Source organism: Camelina sativa, chromosome 8, assembly GCF_030686135.1.
Source record: "Camelina sativa cultivar CO46 ecotype springtype chromosome 8, ASM3068613v1".
NCBI lineage: Eukaryota > Viridiplantae > Streptophyta > Magnoliopsida > Brassicales > Brassicaceae > Camelina > Camelina sativa.
This window is the reverse complement of record NC_141887.1, coordinates 1,263,122-1,288,615: the sequence shown is the minus strand read 5'-3', so window position 1 is coordinate 1,288,615 and position 25,494 is coordinate 1,263,122. Positions and strand designations below refer to the sequence as shown.

General features: G+C 37.4%; 8 protein-coding genes across 10 annotated transcripts; 6 read left to right on the top strand and 2 right to left on the bottom strand.

The window, feature by feature from the left end:
• Positions 1-49: 49 nt before the first annotated feature.
• Positions 50-2,129, top strand: LOC104705504 (uncharacterized). The gene is made up of 4 exons (XM_010421518.3): positions 50-440; positions 714-844; positions 1,258-1,362; positions 1,495-2,129. The coding sequence occupies exons 1-4, from the start codon at positions 378-380 to the stop codon at positions 1,955-1,957; spliced, it is 762 nt and encodes a 253-aa protein (XP_010419820.2). The 5' UTR covers positions 50-377; the 3' UTR covers positions 1,958-2,129.
• A 661-nt stretch (positions 2,130-2,790) lies between these two features.
• On the top strand, positions 2,791-4,010 carry LOC104705503 (uncharacterized). The gene has a single exon (XM_010421517.3). It carries the CDS (start codon positions 2,791-2,793, stop codon positions 3,925-3,927), a length of 1,137 nt encoding a protein of 378 aa, XP_010419819.1. The 3' UTR covers positions 3,928-4,010.
• A 72-nt stretch (positions 4,011-4,082) lies between these two features.
• Positions 4,083-8,404, top strand: LOC104705502 (protein DGS1, mitochondrial). The gene is made up of 14 exons (XM_010421516.3): positions 4,083-4,489; positions 4,722-4,848; positions 4,937-5,140; positions 5,234-5,371; positions 5,505-5,666; positions 5,778-5,972; positions 6,230-6,330; positions 6,565-6,654; positions 6,892-6,964; positions 7,043-7,071; positions 7,158-7,281; positions 7,435-7,545; positions 7,661-7,761; positions 8,086-8,404. Exons 1-14 carry the CDS (start codon positions 4,251-4,253, stop codon positions 8,204-8,206), a joined length of 1,815 nt encoding a protein of 604 aa, XP_010419818.1. The 5' UTR covers positions 4,083-4,250; the 3' UTR covers positions 8,207-8,404.
• Positions 8,405-9,521: 1,117 nt separating this feature from the next.
• Positions 9,522-10,904, top strand: LOC104705501 (feruloyl CoA ortho-hydroxylase F6H1-3-like). Its single transcript, XM_010421515.3, has 2 exons — positions 9,522-10,085; positions 10,234-10,904. The coding sequence occupies exons 1-2, from the start codon at positions 9,574-9,576 to the stop codon at positions 10,814-10,816; spliced, it is 1,095 nt and encodes a 364-aa protein (XP_010419817.1). The 5' UTR covers positions 9,522-9,573; the 3' UTR covers positions 10,817-10,904.
• A 1,664-nt stretch (positions 10,905-12,568) lies between these two features.
• LOC104705500 (uncharacterized) lies at positions 12,569-15,312 on the bottom strand. 3 transcript variants are annotated; one of them, XM_087463333.1, is made up of 4 exons: positions 14,300-15,128; positions 13,838-14,001; positions 13,510-13,754; positions 12,569-13,424 (listed from the first exon to the last, which is right to left on the bottom strand). In XM_087463333.1, coding segments are annotated over exons 1-4 (1,035 nt in total). In that variant the 5' UTR covers positions 14,925-15,128; the 3' UTR covers positions 12,569-13,423. The 3 variants fall into 3 exon arrangements, with proteins under 3 accessions (XP_087319459.1, XP_010419816.1, XP_087319458.1); XM_010421514.2 differs by having other exon boundaries at positions 12,569-13,754; positions 14,300-15,312; XM_087463332.1 differs by having other exon boundaries at positions 12,569-13,754; positions 14,311-15,305.
• Positions 15,313-18,162: 2,850 nt separating this feature from the next.
• Positions 18,163-20,801, top strand: LOC104705499 (tubulin beta-6 chain). The gene is made up of 4 exons (XM_010421512.2): positions 18,163-18,530; positions 18,974-19,378; positions 19,483-19,752; positions 19,932-20,801. Exons 2-4 carry the CDS (start codon positions 18,985-18,987, stop codon positions 20,615-20,617), a joined length of 1,350 nt encoding a protein of 449 aa, XP_010419814.1. The 5' UTR covers positions 18,163-18,530; positions 18,974-18,984; the 3' UTR covers positions 20,618-20,801.
• Positions 20,802-21,195: 394 nt separating this feature from the next.
• LOC104705498 (uncharacterized) lies at positions 21,196-23,567 on the top strand. The gene is made up of 6 exons (XM_010421511.3): positions 21,196-21,513; positions 21,867-21,920; positions 21,997-22,066; positions 22,832-22,872; positions 23,206-23,265; positions 23,358-23,567. The coding sequence occupies exons 1-6, from the start codon at positions 21,448-21,450 to the stop codon at positions 23,409-23,411; spliced, it is 345 nt and encodes a 114-aa protein (XP_010419813.1). The 5' UTR covers positions 21,196-21,447; the 3' UTR covers positions 23,412-23,567.
• A 725-nt stretch (positions 23,568-24,292) lies between these two features.
• Positions 24,293-25,101, bottom strand: LOC104705497 (CLAVATA3/ESR (CLE)-related protein 22-like). Its single transcript, XM_010421510.3, has one exon. The coding sequence runs from the start codon at positions 24,838-24,840 to the stop codon at positions 24,529-24,531; it is 312 nt and encodes a 103-aa protein (XP_010419812.1). The 5' UTR covers positions 24,841-25,101; the 3' UTR covers positions 24,293-24,528.
• Between the last annotated feature and the right edge of the window lie 393 nt (positions 25,102-25,494).

The following is a 25,494-nucleotide window of genomic DNA, read 5'->3' as shown; positions in this document are numbered from 1 at the left end:
ATTTAGTTATGGTCTCTATAAAAAAAAACTAAAAAGTAAAAAAATATTTACATTTTACATTTTTGCACAGCTTAAAAATAATTATAATTTTTTGAAGGGGTCGGTATGGTATGGGGAGTACCGGTTTAATTAAGTCCACAAGTCAAAATAAAATTAGGGGTCTTCCTCGTTCTATCTTCTTCTACATCTCCTCGGCCGTTTCCTCCGGAGGATTCCGATCCCTCTTTCTCTCTCTCTCTTTATTCCTTTTTGGTATCTGAATCATTCTCGTACCTACTTTGGACTTGAACTGTTCTTCTTCCTCAGATTGCTTGATTTGGGTATTCTCGTACCAATTTTTTCATTTTTTTTTCTTTTTTATCTCTATCGCCGCCGCCATGAGTTCCTCGATCCAGATCGTTGATGAGCAGCAATTGGATGTTTTGCCTCTTCAAGATCAGGTTTTTGTTTCCCTTATTGATCAATTAATATAATGAAAAGATCAAATTTTTGTGGTTGGTTTGGTTCTGTCCATCTTTTACTTTCTGAATTGGTGTTCTGAGAAATTGGGGGTTTCGTAAAACTGTGTCTTACTTGTATGAATTTGGTTTCTTTTTCTTGTATCTGAAAGATAAATTCTTTAGGTTGGTGTTGCTTAATCTCTTTATTATTGATCTGCCCTTATGATTTGCTAACGAGGTTGATGATTTTAAGATATCGTTTTCTGTATATAGGATGAAAAGAAGACTCAAGAAGTGAGCAATGAGCTGAGTTTCGGGAACCATGGCGGCTGTTGTGCAATATGCTTGGATACTATACCTCTTCAAGAAACAGCTATGGTTAAAGGCTGTGAGCATGCTTACTGGTACGTCTTTTGGATTTCTTGGTTTATCCAGTGTAATTTGTTATTTTAATTTTTATCTCTTTTCATGAGGGTTGATGCTGATTTGGTTTTTAGTGATCTGATGTTTCCCGTATATAAGTCATTTTTTTTTCTGTGATGTTGTTGTCAGTGTTAAGTCAGATACTGAGAATGTTACCGTTTCTGGTCTAAGACATTGGTTTTGTAAGATCAGTTTTTTAGTCTTCAGCTCAGTTTTTTAAAGATGAACTTTGGTTTTTGCTTCGAACTGTGAACCTCCTATAACGTTTTTTGTTTCTTTAGTTCAATTCTTTCGTTTGATTCTGTGCACGGAACAAGTATGTCTACTTAGGAATGAATACTGACATTTCTCTTCTCATTTTTAAGAGGAGTGATTAATTTCTATCTATATATAGTGTGACGTGCATACTCCGTTGGGCGAGTTACAAAGAGAAACCTACCTGCCCACAATGTAAGCTTCCATTTGACTTTCTCAATGTCCACCGCGCTCTTGACGGAAGGTAAAACTTCCATCCTTATTTACATTTGGCCCCATTGTTTAATCCATTTACTTGGCTGGCTCTGTGCTTTACTGTACTCTTGGCTTTTACATCATTTTTTGTAACAATTTTGTTCTGTTATTTTCATTGCAGCGTTGAAGATTTCATGTTCGAGGAGAGTGTATGCCTCCTCCTGAGGGCAGTGTGGTTTCAGCCACTGGAAGCAGTGGAGCGGGTTTCAGATAGTGACAATTTTAATTATGATTTCGACATTCCACCTGAGTATGAAGCTGAGGATGACGATGACGATGACCTTGACGAGTTTTATTTGCAAGGTTCAAGTCTTCGTTTAGGAAACCGAAGGTGGGGTGACAATGGCTTTGTCAGAGCAGGTCGCCAAGAAGCAAGGCCGGTCCAACATAAGAACCGAGGTGGCCAGGCTTCTGGCTCTGAACCCGCCTCTTCATCTTCACGTGAGCCAAAGGATAAGACTAGCAGTGCCATAACAGGAAGGCGTGCGAAGAGGGCATTGAAGCGTGAAGCTGCAAACAAAGCTGCGGAGGCAGTAGCAGCTGCAAAGCACGAGGCCCTCTTGGTTAGGTTGGGAAGGAAGTGATTCTGGTTGTATCTCTGTAATTACATCAACCCCCAACCTAAAATGCACTGACTTCCATACTTCAGAATCTGTACATCAGTAGAATTTAAAATGGCAGAACCACAAAAAGTTGCTGAACCTTTGTCGAAGATCATTTGCTAGATTTGATTTATTTAGTCTATTACTTCTTATCCTTTGCTTTACGAGTGAATGTTACTGTGGCTTATGAATTGAGAATTGATCATATGGAATGAGGATTAAGTGGTGATGGTAATGATGATGATGAGTGGGTTTTAGTGGGGTCTGTAATTTGACTTTGGCCAATTTGTGGTGCAGGCTGCAATGCCAAGCAAAATCAAAGCTAAAAAAACAAAACTTTATAACGTATTGATCAGAAAAATAGGCATCTCAATCCCTTACCTACCCCATTAAGACCATGGAATGATTAGTCCTGGTCAACTTTGTTGACCAATACGGACATTCATCGTCGTTAGTGTCTGAATTGGCTTGATGTTGTTTGATGAAATAGCTCCATAGTTAGATACTTACTCCATCTCAGTCTTCATAGCCATCATTTTTGTCATCATAATGTTCTTTTTATCTTCATGACGTTTATCTATTTCTGTTCCATTAATTTTTCATTTCTTACCTAATCTATTCCTCTTCCATCCAATGCTCCTGAATTTCCTCAAAGCAAAAGCTCCCCTTGCTTTACCAACACTTCTCTCCCTCTCTTTCTCATGACTTGCCTTTGTGGTCATGCTACTGTTTCAGCTTCAGACTCATTTTAAACGTTATACCTGTTATAGCGTTTTCTTAGCTTCTTTGATCATCTGTCTCTGTTTGTTTGCCCTATGGAATCTCTGAAACAAGCTTCTTCTTCTTCTGGGTTCTGCTACCATCAAGGGTTCTCGGGTGTTCTCCAAGTGTTTGTTCACAACGCAAGAAACATCCACAACATCTGCATCTACGATAACCAAGACGTCTACGCCAAATTCTCTCTTACATACAATCCTGATGACACCATCTCCACCCGAATCATCCACAGAGCTGGCAAAAACCCTGAATTCAACCAGAAGCTTATGATCGACATGACTCAGATCGATGCTCATGCTGCTGTCCTTAAATGTGAGATCTGGATGATGAGCAGAGCCAGACATTACATGGAAGATCAGCTTCTTGGTTTCGCTCTTGTCCCGATCTCAGACATCATAGGTCAAGACAGTCTCACTCAAGACTACAGTCTCTCCTCCACTGATCTCTTCCATTCCCCTGCTGGTACCGTGAAGCTCACGCTTTCCATTGTCAACCCTTCTTCTTCATCCTCATCTAATCTCAAGATTAACACCACCTCGATTTCTTCCGAGGTTGTGTTGCTTGACCCTCAAGTCTCCGAAACAGTGGACTACACGAGGATTGAGTTCCCTGACATAAATGTTGTTAACGAGAACAAACTGATGGTTACAGAGTACTTCAATGGACCCGGAAGCGCTTCATTTCTCTGTCTCGGCTCAACACATGGACCAGAAACGGACATAACAATGGTATGCTCGGAGGAGAAAGAGGTTTACGGGGGGAATGGAAGTTTTATGGCTTCTTCTTCAACAACAACAAGCTTAAGCGACGAAAAGAACACAGCAGATTCAAACGAGAAAGAGAATCAAGAGATCACAGAAGTGTCAAGAAGACGAAGAAGCAACAAAGAAGGTGAAGAAGAAGGAAAAGAAGAAACAAAGATGAACGAGGAAACAACAATGCAGAAACAGATAGCGGAGATGTATATGAGAAGTATGCAACAGTTCACTGAGTCTTTGGCAAAGATGAAGCTTCCCATGGATCTCCATAATACACCACACGAGGATGATCACAATACCAATAACAACACTACAACTCAGAATCAGAATCGGAATAATAATGCTCCTAATAATAATGGAATGGACAAGAAAAAAGAAGGGTCTCGTGTCTTTTACGGTAGCAGAGCATTCTTTTAATGGTGTTTTGTTTTGTATCAACAAACAACATTGCAAATAAGCTGTTTAAACATTTTAGCTTCTACATATATGTTTGATTCACATATCTTCGGATCTTCCTATTATGTATGAAAACCACATAAATAGTCTTAAGGCGGTCTTAGCAATTGAAGAGCCCAAAATTAGTAGCTAAAACAGGCCCATTAACGGCCCAATAAGGATTTCAATTTATTTTCAAAGCCCTAAATCACTTTTACCGACATCAAGGGGGCACTCACACAACTCCGTCTCCGGTCATCAACCCGGCCAGAGTTTGAACTGAGAAAATTGAAAGCCCGACTTCAATGGATTCTCAACCACCGGCTAACGAGTCAACCCCGTCGCCGGCGCCGGCGCCGTCAAACGTCGTAGACCTAATTCCCTTTTATTCAAATTATATTTGGAATCGCCTTGCTTCCTTGTACCCTACTTCTAATTCCATCTTTCTGGGCAAAATCTCCAATCTCTATCGCCAAACTGTTTCGAGGAAACGGCATATCTCTTTTCCTCTTCCTCTACCCTCCGATTTCCCAAGCTCGTCTGCGTAAGATTCATCTCCTCAATTCGTAGCTTCTACTAGAGTTTTCTTAGTTAGCGTAGACTTCGACCTTCATTACTACTGTTTGATGATCGTGTCGTGGCTTTAAACTGATACTGGAAGTTTCGTGTTTGTTGATTTATATACTCTGGTGAACAAAATTGTTTTTTTTTTTTGGGGATTTGACAGTATGCAGACTGTTTTGACTTTTAAGCTAATACATTTGGTTTATCTTCAGGATTAATAGCAATACCTCGGCGGATACAGCTAGGATTCATGGTGTTTTGGAGGAGATAATGGCTGACGTCCTCTCGAATTTGCATGATATCCAGAAAAGTTTAGATTTTTGGCAATCTAGAGCTGAGGTGATTTAACAGAACATTACATGAGATGTACTTCTTTAGTGAAATGTTTCAATCTAAATGGTTTTCTTTTGATCGTATTTAAACACAGGGTTCCAATGCTCGAAAGGCGTATTTCATGATTTTTGAGAGAGGGCCGGTAGCTTTTTTGAACGAGAGTACGAAGTTCGTGAGCAAGAGTCTCAGCGAGGAACCTGCAATGCAGCATCTTTGTCAGTCGTCTTCATCTCACATGTTGGATAGGATGCGGGTCTTGCTGGAGTTAAGATCTGCACTCGCTTCTTTTCTTGCCCAGGTTGCCATGAAATTTTAATTCCTTTTCTAACATAAGTAACATCATTGTAAATGTGCACGTACTAAATATCACTACTTTCAATGGACTCTCTAGCTTTATGTTGAATTGGATAAACGTGGTGAGGAGCTTGTGAAGAATCCAGAAAAGTCACTGCCATCGTTGTTGGCTGTTATCAATGGATTGTTTTCGAACTTGGAGGGATCTTTCAGCCATTTGCATGCTGAGCGTGAGGTAAACAAATTGATTTCTTACCTTTTCTGGGCACTACCTTCATTTGTCTGACCATTTATTACTGTGATGATCCTGAGTCTACTGTTTCTAGATTTCTCTTACTCGTATCTACTGACTTACATCCTATTTGCAGAGTGATTCTACCGTTGATGGAAGTTACCCGATGCCTCTTGTATTTGATCAACTGCCTGAAGTTAACGAAGAAGGATCCCAGTGGACTGATTGTGAACTTACAGATGCAATCAACCTGCTTCATAAGAATTTGGAAAAACTTAACTCATATTTATCAGTTATGGTAGGTGTGTCTGTTGTTTATGTATCATTGGCCAGTATTCATGTAAAGACAAACACTTTTCATTTGAAATTTACGCTGAGAGTTTCCCTTCTTGCATTTCTTCTTAAACAGGTGGGGAAACATCGAAAGCCAAGGAGGATGACTCTGTATTGGGTCCGGTATACGTGTGGTGCAGTTGGGCTCTCTGTTTTCTCTATATGGCTACTACGTCATAGTAGTTTGATGGGAAGTTCGGACATCGAGAATTGGGTTCATGATGCAAAAGAAGCAACAATGAGCTTCTTCAGTGATCATGTTGAGCAACCGGTTTGTTCTTGACCTTGCTATTCTTTTCTAAATGAGAACAGTGCCTTTTTTTTTTTTTTTTTCTGTTCGGACAAATGACTACTTGCATTAAACTCTACTAAAAGAAACAAATAAGGTACAAAGTGAAGGTTATTGCGACTCTCAGTTTGGTCTGAGTCGAAATAAAAGTGTGACAAGTTAAAATGATCAAGTTATTAGTTTGTTACAGGACATTGTGCTAGCCTTGAGTTTCTTAATTAGTTTCGTGATTCTCGCAGCTGCTTTCCATTCGAGATGAGCTTTTTGATACATTCCGGAAAAGGCACAAAGGTGTTATGGAAACTGAAGAAGTGCAGCTGACGCAAGACTCACTGCATAGGTTGATTTTCATTTCCTTTTTGATTCTTATTACAGTAGCACCAACTGTTTGATATTATATATGTGCGTTAATCGTCGCCTTTTCATTATGCCATAGCAATTCACTTGTTATATTCATATGGAGTTATTGATCTCATTCTTTTGGATCCCTAGGGGTTTCAAGTAATTATATTGTACGTCTTGTTTATTAGCTGCATTGATAATGCTCGCGCTCACAGTTTTCTTTTGTATGCAGAATGCTTAAGAATTTCTGCGAGCAGTCTACACGTGAAAAGGTCCCAGACAATGCAACTGATCAGCAAATGCTCGAAGTTGTCATGAATCGGTACAACTCTGAACATTACTCTTTGTTGGGCAGTTAAACGAACATGTCATTGCATTGGATTTTAAAACAGTTACATTTTGCATTGATCTAAGCATGCAAATATATGTTAGTAGTTCCAATCTTGGGTAATGAAATATAACAATGGACGTTTTTTCATTTCTACCCACGTTAGACTTGGTAAAATGATTTCCTGTGAAAGTTCCTAATACGTAATTGAGTTTTACCTTCTAATTGCAGGTATGAAAAGGAACTTGTGCATCCTATTCACAACCTCCTTAGCGGAGAGCTTGCCCGTGGCTTGCTTATTCAGGTAATCTAAGTTCTTGGCATGAAGCTGTAGTTCACGGTTTGTGAGATTCTAATCACATCAGAATTGTGTATCTTTCAGGTGCAGAAGCTTAAACTGGATATAGAAACGTAAGTTCATTAAACCAGTAGCTCTCAGTCAACTGGAGTAGATCTCTTACTCATTTTGTATAAAACTGAATAATCTTCTCCTGCAGAGCGATGCTAGAACTGGATCAGATACTTCGTGCAAATGAAATAAATTTTGCCATTCTGGCTGCATTACCTGCATTCTTTCTCAGCATTGTTATGCTCACAGTGCTTCGGACATGGCTTAAACAGGTGAGGAGAGTAATAAGTCAAGCAAATACCAAATGTGACAGAAATACATATATGTACTCCAGTTTTTATAGTTTCAAGACTTCTTGAGTCCATTGTGTACAGTCGATGCAGCTTTGTTATCTTTATTCAGTTTGATTTTGTTGGTATGAACAGGATAGTAGAGCTCAAGGACGAGGAAGAATTGCTCGTATTCACAGGAGACTTCTTGTCGTTGAAATTGAAAAGAGAATTATGCAGTATCATAGCTACATTGAACAAGGACGTGTAAGATGTCCACTATTTTCCTTTTTCCCTGTATCTTAATCATTTATATTCGACGCATTGGTCTATTAAGAAACCTTTTGAAAAACTTCCTGGTCGTTTCTTGATGCTGTTACAGGACAAGGATGCAGAAACCGTATTTGGTTTGCTAATATATAGCCTTGAACGTTTGTATCGGGTTGTTGAGAAACCTGCAAGAGCAACCGACGAGTGGGATTTGTAAGTCTTTCACTCTGATCCCATCAGATGTTTAGCTAACAACAATTATCAAACTGAGGCTGCCATTTAAGTTAATCATAAGTATTTTATCTATTAAAGTGGTTGTAAGCAAAATTATTTTCTGCCCGATTTTCCTGTCTGAGTGACGATCTTAGCATATTAGGTTGATGTGAACTATTGAGTCAGTATGTGATAATTGTCTCGCGATACAAAACGTGTATTCATGGTTGTTCTCTTTCTTTGCCTGCCTTAAAAATTGTATGTGTTTCGGGTATGTGCGCTTTGGGTGTGCCTGAACTGACTGATGTGTTTTTTTGTAAACAGAGTGAAACAAGATCTGATTGAGTTAGGGAGGCCACAGCAGCAAACATCTTACAAGCTAACGGTGACACAACGACTAGTAACGGTTTATGACTGCTTGCTTCCCACTCTGACGCGACAATAACTCATCTCGGATTCTTTATCTGCTTTACCAACTGCCAATTTTATTCAGTCATTCCTCCAGAATTGCTTGCTTGACGGCCAATTTATAGTTTTTGGTACCAGTCGAAAGGTTTTTTTTTTTTAATATGGTAAAACTAAGTTGTATCTTAGAAGATAGTTTTAAAATTCATAAGCCATGTTGCAATTTGATTTCGCAAAACCTGTTTGTGGTCTTGTGTGCTCCAGCGTCAATGTTCTCTAACCATTTTCTGTCACATTCCATCTCGGGTGAAGCCGGATGAGATATTTTGTCCATGCTAACCAAGATAAACCCAATAATGCAATATTTTGGCTATAGCTGGTGGGGACGGGTGGAACCAGAGAGTTATATGAGTCTCTAAACAGGAAAGTCTAACTTCATATACCCCATGAGTACGGTATTTTGTTTGTGATCGGGGTTTAACTTAACTCAATTTAGAGAGATATGTCTTTTTGGGACGTAGGTTGATCATAAAATGTTGGAAACATCGTGAACCGTGGTGAAATCTATAATCTTATGAAACTGAGCAACTAATGTAATATAGTTGTCCAAGACGCTAGGTACTGCCTAAGTTCTTGCTTGATCTTCTTCACTGTGTACGTACTCGCTCTCTTGCCACTGAATAAAATCTATTTAAGTAGAATACTTGAGTCATATATCGACGGTTCTACTATGCGTAAATAAGTTCTCTGTAAATACAACGTTACCAATCCAGTAGGAACAAAACAGTATATGCTTTTTCCCTTTTTAAACTCAAACTTACAACTCATATTGCATAAATAACCATGTACTATGTACACACAAGCGTTTACTTACTTGTCGGCCTTGAAACACGATGAAAGGTGGAAGACCATTCCAATGGCGTAGATCGATGTGGTTGACATCCGTGAAACCCTGGGCACATAACACAATATCTTTAGCTTTTGTTTTCTTGTGATTGAATATGAGTTAATTAAGTTTCCTTTTTCATGCTCAGATGGATAAATAATTGAGATGTAGGACAACTGTATACATGATTGAAGTATGAAATGATAACACATGCTTTATATGTAGGACAACTGTTAAATATTGAATAATAGATTCCTTAATTAGCTATTAAATAACAAACAAACAAATGCTCTTCCCTTTACCTTTAAGTGAAATATTTTTTTTGAGTATGATAAACTATTTAATTTTATTTTTTAAATATCTTTTCTCCAATCATGTAGTTGAATTACATTTTCATTTTTTTTTAAAATCCTCTAACGTGACATTTTTCATGTCTATATATAGCATCCACATCATGTACTATTTTTTTATCAATGACTAAAACTCGCTTACTATTATAACTAGAAATTGAAGAAAAAAACATGAGTCCGACCGATCGCACCGCTTCTTCAGACGATATCGAAGTGAGAGATTACGTGGTGAACCAAAGAAACGGAGTGAAAGGACTCGTGGACTTTCTAACCCTAACCACGCTTCCTTCTCCATACATTCAACCTCCTCAAGAACGCTTCACTTCCGACAAGATCCTCCTGGGATCACCAGTCCCGGTCATTGACGTGTCCAACTGGAATGACCCGAACGTGGCTAGAGAGATCTGCCATGCAGCGACGACGCTGGGGTTGTTTCAGATAGTGAACCACGGGATAGCTCCAGAGGAGTTGAAGGGTATAATTGCGGCAGCGCGTGGATTTTTCGAGTTGCCGGTCGAGGAGAGAAGAAGGTATTGGAGAGGGAGCTCGGTGTCGGAGACAGCTTGGTTGACCACAAGTTTCAATCCTTACAAAGAGAGTGTTTTGGAGTGGAGAGATTTCCTCAAGTTTGAGTATCTTCCTCAACAACATAACTTCGCTATCACGTGGCCACTTGTATGCAAGTAAGTATTGTTAATCTAACGTCATTTACAATATGGTTTGATGCGGTTTCGGTTCTGATCCATTTTCTTTTGGATAAAGTTAGAATTAAAATATAATACATATGATATTTTCAGTATAAAAATATAATACTTTGGTAACTTTGTATAGGGAACAAGTGATAGACCATTTCAAGAAGATCAAACCAATCACCGAGAAGATCTTAAACATACTCATAAACAATCTAAACGCAATCATCGATGAGTCCAATAAAGAAACCCTAATGGGAACTATGAGAATGAACTTCAACTACTATCCAAAATGTCCTGAGCCAAGCCTGGCCATAGGAACAGGTCGCCACTCTGACATCAACACTCTCACTCTCCTTCTACAAGAAGACGGTGTCTTAGGCAGCCTGTACGCTAGAGCCACCGAGGATGGGGACAAATGGATTCATGTTCCTCCAATGCCTGGAGCGATTGTGGTCAATATTGGAGACGTGTTACAAATATTGACCAATGATAGGTACAGAAGCGTGGAGCATTGTGTGGTGGTCAATAAATGTTGTAGCCGGGTTTCCATTCCGGGTTTTTGTGGACCGGTTCACGATTCAGTAATTGAGCCGTTACCGGAGATGTTAGAGAACAATGAGATGGCTCGGTATAGAAAGATTGTGTATTCTGACTACTTGAAGGGTTTCTTTGAAAGACCTCATGATGGAAAGAAGACTATTGAGTCGATCAAATTACCATAATATATATTTCTCAAAATTCGAATAAAGAAATAATCTCTGTATGTTAAATTCAGTCCTTTTTTTAATATATATGTTTTATTTTACGCAACCTTTCAGAAAGATATACAATATAGTCCACTTGATCAAGAATCAATTTGCTCATTGAATTGGATTTTTTTTACTGTTGATTTATGAGGGGAATTATATTAGTGAATGATAATGGAAAATTTACGGTACGTGTCAAAAAGCTAAGTTGAAAACAAACAAAAGAATACATTTTGGTGGTGGAGTGGCCGTTTTTTTTTTTCGTTAAAGTGAAACATATTTGTGAGTGTTGGACATGGTGTGGTGGTCAATGAGTTGATTGATGATAGTGATCATATGCAGAATGTCACATGCAGAAGAACTGTCCAAATTTTTTGGACTCTTCATTCTTATGCATTATGTTTTATCGTGACTAAGGAGAAAATTTTTTATACCAAACATAATGCTTAAGAATGAACAGTCCATTTTTTTTTCTTTTTTTAAACGATGTGTACCTTTAAATTTTCATGATTGTTCCGGACTATAATCAATGTTTTAGTTTTACAGGGTCTGATGATCATGTTGACCCATGAACCGTATTGGTTCACAATTCGATCCGATTTTAGAACGCTGATGTATTCTCCCAACCATGTTTTGTCTTCAATCAGGACCAAACAAATTAGTGAAAAGCAGAAAAATATGATTTATTAATGCACACTAAATCGAGTTTTTTTGTTTGTTCGTCCAATCATAAAGCCATATACAATGATTGACCTGATTTTAATCATTGTACTATATGATACGCACTTGCTTAAGAATAATATTATCTCTAGTTTATTAATTAAAAGTAAATAGAATATTTGTTTGTAATGCAATGAAAATTAGAAAACAAACCTACAATATGGTACTATGAGTGGAGAGACGAGGTTCATGAGTTGGTATTAAGTCATATTTTCCTAAGTGAGAGTGGGGATGACGGTCTGTCGTGATACATGTTCATCCACAAGTTAAATTAAGTAAGGATTAATAAATCATGCTAATTAGTTTCCCAAACAATAATAATGCTAAATAGAAATATAAGTTTTTTAAATGGTATGGCCAAATTGAAACCATTTAACAAAAGAAATGGTATATATGACCAATTGTTGTCTCTGTTCTAATGCCCTTACACCCAAGTGTTATGGACCTCCAGTTTCCACAGGCTTGGACTGTCTAACTCCATGTTTAACAGCTGGGCTTCAGTGATGGATTGGACAAAGATCAGAAACCTTACCTCTCCTCAAAATGCTTTGTCTATTGATTGTTCACGCTTTGGTTTACATTGTCTGGAGGCAGAGGAATAACTTGTTGCATAGTCAGATTAGCATACCGCCGCTTAGCGTCTTTAGGGACCTAGACCGGCATATCATCAACTCAATCACGACAAGGAAGCATCTGAAAAAGTTCAGAAACGTTATGCCACTTTGACTACACTAAAGAATTATTCTTTTTCCTAAGTCTGCTTTTATTGTCTTTTTTTGACAAGGAACAATTTCTTAGGTCTGTCAGTTTGTAACACCTAACTTTCTTTTACATTTGATTCACTTACTGTTCAAATACGATACTATATAGAATTTTGTGATCTTGTTTGGTACCTTCTTTTTCACTGTTCTTGGAACTTTTGCGGACCAATGACTCCTAGTATTAACATTACGCTAAAGAGTCATTCGACAATGCGTTTAGATTGGCATGTTGGTTAAACTCCAACTGTTGGGTAACAAAGAATCTATTCTTGGTATTGATATAAAACTGGTTGCTGCTATTACATCATCTATATATAACTTTCAACAAAAACTAAATAACGAATTGTTGGAATACCAATATGTTGCTAACGTAATGACCTATGACAAACCACAGTTTTGCAAGAGAGATCATCATCAATGAGCCACAAGTTCAACTCTTCAAGCTTTGTCCGAATGATATTGGAACCGACCTCAGGTGACCAATACAGCACCGCCTTGCCATCTCCCAACGATTGGTTTGTGCTGGTGACGGTATTCTCTGCAACACCCATCGTCTCTAGAGTCTTAATACTCTTGCCCTTTTGCTCCACTAGCTCCTTCACTAGATGAATAAAATATATACTTTGTTTTGGAGTTGGATTCTTAGTTGGTGAGGATGTAATGCTGCGTAGAAACTCATTGCTCCATAACTTTTGACTGACTGATGAAGACTGAACAATCAAAATTCCAGAGCTTTCCCCCGTATAGAAGTCATACTCTGAGCTGACTCTATCAATTATAGGACCTTTATCCACCAAAAGCGCATTACTTGAAACTACCCAGGTGCTGTATCCGAGTTCTAAGCATTTCTTAACAACGTAAGCATTGCCCAGAGCCTCCTTCACTGAGTTTGGATAAGAAGTTTTGCTTTTGATCAACTTGTCGAGAAACATATCCGCATCAATCACAGGATGTCCCCTTCTTGAAAGATCATAGAACAGCTCAGAGCTAGGGCCTACAAAAATGTGGTTTTGAGTATTAAGCTTCTCGAAATGGCAGAGTAAGTTCCTGATGAACGCCTTGTCTGCTTCATATAGACTAATCAGAATTATGGTTCTCTCAATCTGCACAGAAGGAAGAATGGTGCCAAGTTCATTCAGGTTTCTCACAACCCTACCGGGGACAACTTCGCTGAAACAAAAATCGTACCACTTAAGGTTGCTCAAGGGTTGGAGTTTCAAAGAATCAGAACTGATTGAACTTTTATTCAATAACTGTGAATCTGGCCCAGCGGTTTTCGCATAGTTAACACCAGAATCCCTATGAGAGACACTAAGAGCCCCCTCGTTCGGAAAATTAGTGTAGATGTTAAAATAGCCACGAGAATGAACAAACTTTATGAACCAAGGTGTCCATATTCGTTCTCCCAGCCTCTTGTACCATCCATTTGACACCTGAGCAAACATCCCAGATAATAAATGACCCCCCATACAACCAGGACTTTCTAAACAATGAAATCCACGAAGAAGAAAGTTACCATGCCATCAAGGAAAGGCTTCTTGCCATTCGCCTTGTGCTCGTCAAACCATAGTCTAAACTCTTTCCACGGTCTTGGGAATAGAAGCTGTCCCCAAGTTCCCACCAACTGATATAAGAGAAGGTTCGTTTTGGGATCTATATGTATTCTCTTTCCATGTTTACCTGCAGTTGATCACTCAATCATTCAGTCACTATTTCAGACGGTTCTAGGAACAACTCCACAAACACATGAGTCCTACTTCTTACTGATCTAAACTTGCATAGCTCAATCATCTAAAAAACTGCATATCCAAAGAACATATAAGATTCACGTAGTGTCAACCAACTTCGTTTTTTCTCTATTTGAACAATGTATCACCAGATTTACAATTACTAGAAACTACAATGGATATATCTCAATCCTTGTAAGTTTGTTCACTAGGACCTGCATTGCTCAACTTTCAGAATTAGAAAATGGTACCTGGAACGAACCTTGGTCTCTGAAGCGAAGCTCCATAGACGGAAGGATTGAAATTGGAAGGATCATAGTAGTAATTACGAATCACGCGTTCCAGAAAACCGTAGTAAAGCGGAGAAAGCTCGAGATCATCTTCAACTATAAACGCGAATTCGTGATCCGAGCTAGGCCACCAAGCCTCAAGCCACTGCGATTGTAACCCGGCGTTATCAGTCCGATAGTGAACAACTTTTTCCCCAAATCTCCAGTCGAATCTATCGACAAACCCTAGGATCTCCCTCGCGCTATTCAAGTTATCTTCAACAGGAGTATCGTTCCTCGAGAGGTTGAAATGATCGATGTAGACGTGGAGGTGAATTTGTCCCCTGTCGCCGGAAACGCCGTAGTCTGCGGCGGAGAGAGATCTGAGACAGCGGGAGAGGGGGTGGAGACGGTTGTAGGTGAGGACTTTGATGAGGAAGGTGAAAGGAGGGGCACCATTGTAATTTCGTCGGGAAGTCGTTCCTCGTCCGGGGTAAGAGTGAGTGGTCTCGGAGACGAGAACGAGGAGAATGATGACGGAGATACAGAAGAGAAAGAGAAGAAGAGGAAGTAAGTTTTTCTTGGGTTGGGTAAACATCATCGCCATGGATCTCAGTGTTAGCTTTCTTCTTCTACTTCCCGATTCAGACAGAAACCATTAAAGAAGGTTTTGCAAATCAAATTAAAAAAAAAAAAACTCGGCATCATATGCGGAAAAAAAAAGAATGACGATGACGATTAGTGTTTAATTAAAAATAAAAATATGTATGAAATATAAATTATAATGCTAATAATTAATTACGTAAAAAGAATGACGATGACGATTAGTCTTTTTTATTTTTTCACATCGTTAGACTTTTAATTAGACATTAAAGTTTTGATATCTACTGTAAGATACTACATTTGTAGGTAGAAGTTGAAACCGAAGAAGAAACTACACCAGTAGAAAATTAGAATTGAAGTCAGGTGAGCTGTTGGCATGTCACATGGGAAGCAAAAGGTAGTTCATGTGCATTGTTCCTTTTTTATAGTCTTCATACCTTATTTTATTATTGTCGATATCAGATTCCGATCCACAAAAGCTTTGCAAAACAAAAGCCATTCATCCTTTTGCACACACCATCCTAATTTCTGAAATTTTACATTTTATGCTGCCTGCCTCTTAATCAGATCCATTTAACACTTTTCTTAATCAACGTAGATTGTTTATCACGTCTGGTGTTTATTATATCATTAGTTAAAGCTTTTTTTTTAACTTGTTTTGAGTAGTAAGCATAATACTATGATTGTTCCATTGAAAATAAGTGAATTGAAACATCACGTTTTAGTGTTTTGCAAGCGACGACAAATTTGACGTAAAATAAATATTAAATTTCCATCGATCGATAAGCTTAGATGATGATACGAATAGCAAACCGATCAAACGTGAAACATGGTGAGATGTATTGATTGGCAGTAGATCAACCACATATGTAAGAACTTATAAAGAATATTTAAAAGGTTACAAAGTCGCGTCATGATTAAATCCAAACGAGGGTATCCAATGCGTTGTTTACATTTTGCATAATCGTCGTAACTACGACATTATTTATACGCAGTGGCGGAGCATACAAGGAAAGGAGGGGTCAATTGGCCCCCATTAAATTTATAAAAATTTTAATAGGTTAAGTTTTCTAAAATAATTAGATGTTTTAGTTTAAAGTATTCACAATGACCCCCGATATATTCTTCTCTTTGACCCCATGTATATTTTTTATTTTGCCACTTAAACCTTTGATCTCTTTCCCATTTTGTTGGATAGAAACCAATAATAACTTCTCATTGTAAAAGAAATTCTGTAATATTCATTAATATATATCAATATTTTTTCTTCTTTTCAGACATGTCCTAATTTTTGATATATTCTTTTCAAAATTGTTATTAATCTTTTTTCTTAAGTCATAAATCATTATAAACACAACAACTAATCAATTTTCACGATAGATATTGATATTATATATTTGATTAATATATCATTAAGTAATGAATTAATATATAAAATTAAGAAATATTAATTAATTTGACAAACATAATAGTTTAACGTGTAGATGGATTCATTTTTTCCCCACTCTCTAACCTCATGTAAGCAATGTGCTTCATCTCTCATATTGTCCGATTCTCATATCCTGAAAGAGGCTTAAGGTCATGAAATTTGTAGCTGTATACCATGTTTAAGAAGTTGTCTAATAGCGCCAGCGAACTCTCTCCAAACCGTCAAAAATTCCTTATGCCACTCCGTATCAGAGGATCTCGGGAAAAGGAAGACATTAAGAACATACAATTTTCTATCCATTATCGAATATAAGTAGGTTGTTATTGGACCACTTGCTTTTTTATTTCTCTCAAAATCCTTGGAGATAGCAATCGTTACCCATTTCAATTGATCAAGACCTCTCCTCATTTCACTGATTACGGTGAGAAAATCAGTGAGATGAGAAAAACCTATATAGTATTCATTTAGGTAATCCAGCTAAGACAAAACCCGTGAAAAAAAATAATAAAATATAATAAGTAAAATATTTAAATGAATATTGGATAAAAAACTAAAGAAATTGTGATATAGATACAAACCCTTTGGTATGTAGCCACTCTAAACTCTATCATTTGAAATCTTTGATCTTGATTTTGAAGCTGATAGGTGTTGTACCAACGACAATCAACACAAGTAGCTGAGAGATGAGGAGGATTCCAGCACTACAAAAAATTAGAAAACTGATTAGGTTAGCTTCATAATCAATACGCTTGGTGCTCTATTTATGGTCCAATATGTACAATTTAGTAAGATACTTGTAATTGATGAAGTTAGTAGTGGTTTTAAAATTCTACCTTATCAACTAATATAGATAATTGGTTAAAAAAGAGTCTATATTTCATATTATGGGTAAAGTGATTGCTATGACATGTGCAGAAAGATTCATGTTAATATTTTCAATACTTATCCTTGTTTGATGAAACTAACTACACTTAGATATCTTAGTTAATACCTTTGTTTTAGAAATCGCTAGGCGCTAGTCGGGCAGTCGGGATGGGACTAGCGCCTAGCAAGAAAATCGAAGATTAAACGGGGATTAATCGGGGACTAGTTTTTGGGTTATTTTATTAAATTAATAGTACATTAAAAATATATAGTACTAAATATATGTATAATTATGTTTATGTGAAAAAAAAATATTAGATAAAATATAAAGCTATAGGTATTGTCTTTAAAATTACGGTAAAAACATAAAAACGTAATATTAAGAAAAAAAATTATGATTAGTTATTGTAAAACATCATAAACTCTTAATTTAAATGTCTAAATAACAAAAATATATATGTTTGATTTATATTTGGCTCCAAAAATAATCGGTATATACACAATTATGCGGAAATTAATTGGATTAGACGGCATAATCGGATAATCGATGCTAGGTAGAGATTAATCATTAATCGAGGCGGAGATGATGAGTCTAGCAATTTTACGGGGCGTAATCGGTGCTAGGCGGGGATTTAAAAAAAAGGGGTTAATACATGTACAAAATATGCATTAAGTATTCATCTATTACTCTCCTACCATGGTATTGGTGATTTACTATTCATCACATGGTCATATGCAATATGAGATCAAATTTTGTTTTTCTTCGTGGTTTTGATTTCATACATCTCATCCCAAATATCAATTCCTTTTTTTTTTTAATGAATATTGTTTATGCATATTTGACGTGTATCCAAAAAAAAAAATCCTTAATCTTACATTGCGTTTGGAATTAGTAATAATAATCTTGATCACATCATACAGAAATATATCTCTTTTTATATATTAGACCAATGGTCCGAATGTATAAAAAAAAGACTAATGGTCAAATGTTAGAGAGATTTTCATGTGAAAGAAGAACCGACAATCACAATCCAATTAACACAAAGTAGCTCTCCCACATCTCTCACCCAACGCCAATACCTATCAACGTTGATATCTCACCATCCAACGGCACCTAAGCTTCCGATATATTTGAACCAACCACAGCCGTTGGATCAAAATTTACCCCTTTCCCTCTTCTTACTCTTTCATAAATAAATCCACCTTTCTTCTTCACTCTCACCCGTCTCACTACTACTTCCCCTCCTCTCCTAACCCCGATCGAGCCATCGTCGTCGCACTCGATCGTCCCAATCTCGCCGGGAATCTCTCTACACTGTGAGTTCTTTGTTCACTCTTTCGAGTCTCGTTTTTGTATTTGTTCTCTATATGTACGCTGAGAAACCTAGGGCGTATGAACAGATATGCGACTCCTACTACTCTGACTGTACTACTTTGATCGAATCCTTATCCTCCAAATCTCTATTTGATCTCGATCTGTTTCATTTGTGCTCTTTTGACTTGAGTTTTGATTTACAATCACTTGAATAACGTGGTGTCGTTTGAATTCCGTGACGAATTTGTAATCGGAGTTGTGTTTTTGGATTGATTTGTTTGGATCTGATACAGATTGTTCAGTCTACGATCTCCAGATTTAGTTGTTGACATCCGATCTAATTTCATCTGGATCTGATACAGATTTGATTTACCTTGGTTCTGTGTTGTTCATGTAACGTTGATTTCTGATCGAGATCCTTGTTTGTTGTGCATTTGGTTTTCAGATAAATAGAAGATGAGAGAAATCCTTCACATTCAAGGTGGTCAATGTGGGAACCAGATTGGTTCCAAGTTCTGGGAAGTTGTATGTGATGAGCATGGCATTGATCCAACTGGTCGTTACGTTGGAAACTCGGATCTGCAGTTGGAGCGTGTTAATGTTTACTATAACGAGGCATCTTGCGGAAGATATGTTCCCCGTGCTATTCTCATGGATCTTGAGCCTGGTACTATGGACAGTGTCAGGACTGGACCTTATGGTCAAATCTTTAGGCCTGACAACTTTGTTTTTGGGCAATCTGGTGCTGGAAACAACTGGGCTAAAGGGCACTACACTGAAGGAGCTGAGCTTATTGATGCTGTACTTGATGTCGTACGCAAGGAGGCTGAGAATTGTGACTGTCTTCAGGGTATGTAAACTCTTAGTTTCTGTTTTCAGACCCAATAAAGTTTACTGATGAAGGTCTTCGAATTGTGGTTTTGATATGCATTTTATGTACTTTTTTTCTTTCAGGTTTCCAAGTATGCCACTCGCTTGGTGGAGGTACTGGGTCTGGAATGGGAACTCTACTCATATCTAAGATCAGAGAAGAGTACCCTGATCGAATGATGCTCACTTTTTCTGTCTTCCCTTCACCAAAGGTCTCAGACACAGTGGTCGAGCCATACAATGCAACACTTTCAGTTCATCAGCTGGTAGAAAATGCTGATGAGTGCATGGTTTTGGACAATGAAGCCCTTTACGACATCTGTTTTAGAACACTTAAGCTGACCACTCCTAGCTGTAAGTCCCTTCCATGTCCTTTCTTATCTGCAATTGTTTTGTGAAATTTGAATCACTGATCTCGCAACCATGAATGTTGTTGTTTGGTTATTTTTAATGCGTCCTTGATTAAATTTTCAGTTTTGATTCTTTCTGCCTCAACTGTGTGCTGATGTCTTGTGATGGCTTGATTGCAACAGTTGGTGATCTGAATCATCTGATCTCTGCAACCATGAGTGGGGTTACATGCTGTCTTAGGTTCCCGGGTCAGCTCAACTCTGATCTGAGGAAGCTCGCAGTGAACCTCATCCCTTTCCCTCGTCTCCACTTTTTCATGGTTGGTTTTGCTCCTCTCACCTCCCGTGGATCGCAGCAATACCGCGCTCTCACTGTCCCTGAGCTCACCCAACAGATGTGGGATTCAAAGAACATGATGTGCGCAGCGGACCCTCGTCACGGGCGGTACCTAACTGCCTCGGCCATGTTCCGTGGCAAAATGAGCACAAAAGAAGTGGACGAGCAGATGATAAACGTGCAGAACAAAAACTCTTCCTACTTTGTGGAATGGATCCCGAACAACGTGAAGTCAAGCGTATGTGACATAGCGCCTCGAGGTCTCTCAATGGCATCGACTTTCATAGGGAATTCCACATCGATCCAAGAGATGTTTAGGCGGGTGAGCGAGCAGTTCACAGCTATGTTCAGGAGGAAAGCTTTCTTGCATTGGTACACAGGGGAAGGAATGGACGAGATGGAGTTCACTGAAGCTGAGAGCAACATGAACGATCTAGTGTCAGAGTACCAACAATACCAAGACGCAACTGCGGATGAGGAAGGCGAGTATGACGAAGAAGAGGATGAAGAAGACATACTGGATCATGAGTGAGCCTGAAATATTTACCCATTTTTTAAGTACCCGTATCATTTTCTTATCCTTGCTCGGTATATGTTTATTGAGTTTCGTATGTCTTGTTTGTGATGGTCTGTGTGTAAAAGTGAGGTCGGATCTAATATTTTTTTATGTGTGGTGTTGTTATAAATGGAGTCCATTGTGTTTTTTCTTTCTTTCATTCTTTTTCTTCCAATGCTCTTTCAACTTTCAGTGATTTGGTTTCCACACTAGAATGACGTAAAAATGTTGGTTTTGACTGTCGCCGGACCAAGTTATCAAATTATGCGTGAGAGCTTGTAAGGACCATTTGGATTTTGGTAATAAGAAGAACCGAAGTGTATGCTGTATATATATATATAGCCCCAGATTCATAATGCACCATTTTTAAGTTTACACATTCCGCTACACATTTTTAGCATTCAAAACAAATTATCAAAATTTTAATGTTTTCAAAATATGATTCGCACTAGAAGAACCTGACCAAGATGGCCACATATTGTAGATACTAATAGTTAGTAGTATTATTTCAACAAATCAACAACAAAAAGAACCTGTAACCAATAAACCCTTTTGTTAGTATCAGAATCAGATTGAAACTAAAGACGGTTTGGTAATTACAAAATTAAAAATCTTAATTTATAAAATTTTCCCTTTTTTTTTTTTTAACTAATTTGGAACAAAATAAAAAAAAATTCGGCTGGGACGAAACGGGTCCCAAAGCCTCTCACCCCGGAAGGAAGGTGCGTTAGAAGAGAGACTCAGTCAGATTCAAAGAGAGACCGAGAGAGAGAATCGGAGGAGAGAAATAGAAGAAAAAGGAAGCCATGGACGACCAAGAGTTTCGTAGCCTCCTTGATCTCTTCCCCGTCGTACGCTCTCGCGACCACCGTGTAAAATCTCTCTTCTCTCTGTTATCTCCGTAACACTCTTTTTTGCTGCTACTGTTCCGCGAACTTGATTTTTTCCTCTAAAAGAACCCTAATTTCCCCTCAACTTCTAGAAGTTTAGGTTTCGAAAAGGGCTTTTTACTAGCAGGTGTTCATTTTCCTTTTAGGTCGGTCTAATCAATTCCCCTCCTGAAAAAATTCTCTCTCTCTGTTATATGGTTTAGTAAAATTGATCACTGCTCATAGCTTGTGATCGAGTTTTCTTAAGATTGTGTTAATACACAATTACAAATGTCAGTCAGTATATATATATATATATATATATCTGATTTGCTCACTGTGTTCTGGTTTTTCAGGCTGATTTAGACTCTTCAAGGCAATCAACTTCACAGTCTGTTGTGGACCGAGAGGTATATTCTGAGATCTTTAAAGGTTACTACACAGTCAAGATTGGGTTGTGATGGAACTTGGTGTCACTCAACGCAGGTAAGTGAGTGGCATGATGCACCGAGTGTTGCTGAACCGAAAGCTTTGCAAGATCGGAAGACTGATCAAGGTATACTTCTCTTTCTCTTTTTTTTTTGGTCGGCTAGAATTGCATTAGCTACCAGCGATATTCAGCTGTTTCCTGTATTCTGCAAAGTGCTGTCTAATATAGCTCTTTCAGATTGTTTACATAGAGAAATCTAGGAGATATTGTTTTCCTTCTTTGAAGAGAGCAATCAAATGTGTCTTAAAAGAATCCTAATCATGTTACCCTAAAATTGAGAACCAAGTTAGAGTAAAATTTCTCAGGGTAATCATGAATCTATGTGATATGTTTTTCGATTAAGAAGATTGCAAAAGGCATCTTGATGTCTACTTGGTAGCTTTTCTTGTGTGTTTCAAGACAGACTAGGTGAAAAAACCCTCGTTATAATTGGTAATATTGTCCTGTCTGATTGTCTTAGAATTGACATTTCATCCAATTATAATTATATGGTATAATGATGTGATATGTGTTTTCCTCAGCTAACCTCGGATATGTTTTTACGTGATCTGGCCATTATCTGGCTGTTGTTTTCCATTCTTGGTTTAGTAAAAACAGTATCTCCACCTATTCATACATCCTTTTGCTTAACACAGACTGGTATCTGTATGCTACTGTTGTACACATATATAGCCAGATTTTAAGTTGTAGAAGCAACCATTTTTTTTTTATTGTTGTGAGTAGGATTTCCTTATGCTCCTTTTCCATATCTTTGAGCATGGGCATTGTCTTTTTTTTTTTATCTGCCTGCTTTTGCATCCCTTAACTTGATTAGTGGACTTCTTATGACAGATAAATTCTGGGAAAAGCTGAAAGCGGCTGCTGGAAAGAAGGTAACTATCACCAGTGACTTTACTCAAACGTTTCTAGTTGTTGAATGAGATTTATAATCTAACTTTTGCCAGTTGAGATTTGGAGCTGATAATATTAGTAGATTAAGTAGTCTTGCCATTGTCATTGCATTTGATGTGGAATTGTGAATAAGAGATTTGCCAGATAATGGAGATCGATGTATATGTCTTGTTATCAGCTTAGATGCATTTACTGAAAGAACATTAGTACCGATCTTCAATAAACGTCTCTGATCCTACCACATATAATGAAATGTTCTTCTATTGTAGATATGATTTTTGTTTCGATTTTTTAATGAACATTACATCTTTCAGGTTGGTGAGGTTGAAGCAGAGAGGTTTTGCAAGGCTTTCGAGAAACTACACAAGAAACTTGTATGTGTCGCACATTATCTTCTAAAGACGTTTATTGAAGATCGGTACTAATGTTTTTGACATTTTTTCTTCTCATGTGTTTTTGGTTTCAGGTGTATGAAGAATTGGATCCAGAAGCTGCAAAGCGATACTTATTAAACTCTTAAAAATTGTGTCTTCTATAGTTCTATACAATGTGCTTCCAAAAAAGTTTGGTAATGTGGAGACAACTTCAACTCTTGTCTTTTTGTTTATCGTAATTATGAGTATGCAAAATTCTCTTCTCGTGTTCTCTTAATTATGATTTTAAGTCTTTCCCAAAATCTCCATATCTGATCGGATCTTTTATTACTTTCTGTTTTTGTTATCTATAAATGCTAATTTCTCGTTTTTGTGTTTTTGATTTTCATGTCGAAAATCTCATTCTTGTCCCTACATTATATCTCCAGTTTTCCGACAGCCTCGTTCTGTTTCTTACATCTGTACACACCTCGTAAACTGTAAAGTCATAGTTAAAATACAGTAGTCTAGTCTATGGTAAGAAAATTTACAGTATACCATAGTACCAAATTATTTGAGTTTTAGATCTAAAAATTGTCGTCTCTGAAGATAACATCGAGTATGGTTGCAATTTCTCTTTCTTACAACTGTGGCTCATTAGTGTCAAATAGGGTTTTCGATCTCGATAGTTCTCTTTTTACAGCTTTTGTAGAATAATGATATGCTATTCAACCCAATCTTATTCAATAATGGAGCATGAAATAGCTTTGTAATAATCTTACATCTTTCACATCCAACTCTGTGTAATAGACTATAGCTTTATGATTATTTCAATTTAACAATGATGTTCAACTCATCCTTTCTTTTTTTTTTTTTTCTTTGGCATCAACAATGATGTTCATTTTATTATCATTATCAGACTATTCGTACCACACGAAATTCCACCAGTTTCATATTCAAATCAATGGGTAGCAAAGATAATTATGCGTATCATACACTAAAGTACTAAACACACCCATATTAAGTATATTATAAAATAGAAATATCATGGAGAAACTTAAGATTAAGAAGCAGCATTAATAATAACTATATTCAAAGACTTGTTGTCCAACACTCTTAAAATCTCATTCCGCCGGATAGAAAGAACACAGAAGTTACAATCACGGCAGATCACGTACGACGATATAATGTATATCAGTGTAAGAAGAAAATAAAATATGGTTCTTTTTGTTTGCACAAATGTATTTTATTCAGACGACAAAGATTCACAAAACTTGTAAAAAGTTATCTGTTGTGCAAAGGATTAGGACCTGTGAAGACCCTTCTCTTGCCATCTTCAAATACAACTTCACCGCCACCTTTATATGTAGTATATCTTGATCCTCTTGACGCAGCATTGGAATCAAGATGATGAAGCTCTGGATCCAAAATTTCAGGTTTCTTCAAGCTTCCATGAGTAGAATGGTGATGAATATTAGGGGAAGAAGAAGATGAAGCTTTAGCGTAAAGAAACAGAAACAAAAGAAGAAGAAGGATGATCAGGGCCACAGTCGTGATGTGTTTCCGAGATTTTCTTCTAGAGTAGTAGTTTCCCATCTCTTCAGAATCTTCAAGATATATAGAGAGAGTTTCTCTATAATAGATTTTTTTCAAGAAGGTATAAAAAGATCTGATCAAGATCTGTTAAATTCTCTCTTTCAAAGTCAGTCTAAAAGAATGAGAAGAGAGGAATGAAAGTGATAGAAGAAAAAGCAATGGGGCTTTTAACCTATGACTTGCTCCAAAAGGTTTGTTGCTCTCCCTTCCTTTTTTTCTGTATCACTTTCTACAAATAAAGAGAAGAAGAATTTTGTAAAAATATCATTATATTTTATAACAAAAGTTTTTGGTTGATATCATGTCCAGGGGTCTTAGCTGGATTAATTGGTCAAGTGGTAGTAATTAGTGTAGTTTAATATTTTTAGTTATAGTGGTTACTGGTAATTAGAGAGTAATGAGGGTGTGATCAATAATAAAAGCAAGCAAATAGAGATGGTGCATGGTAATAATGTGGAGGGTCAAAGTAAGAAAAGAGAGAAGAAGGGGCCAAAAAGGGGAATTGGAGTGATGATTCTAAGACTTAGCTTTCTTTGTGGAGAATGATGTTGTCTTCACTCCCTTTTTTCATTGTGTTATTTCCTCATCCACATTTACACTCACACATGAAAAAATCCACTTCCCACTTGAATGTTCCCCTCCATTTTATATGTA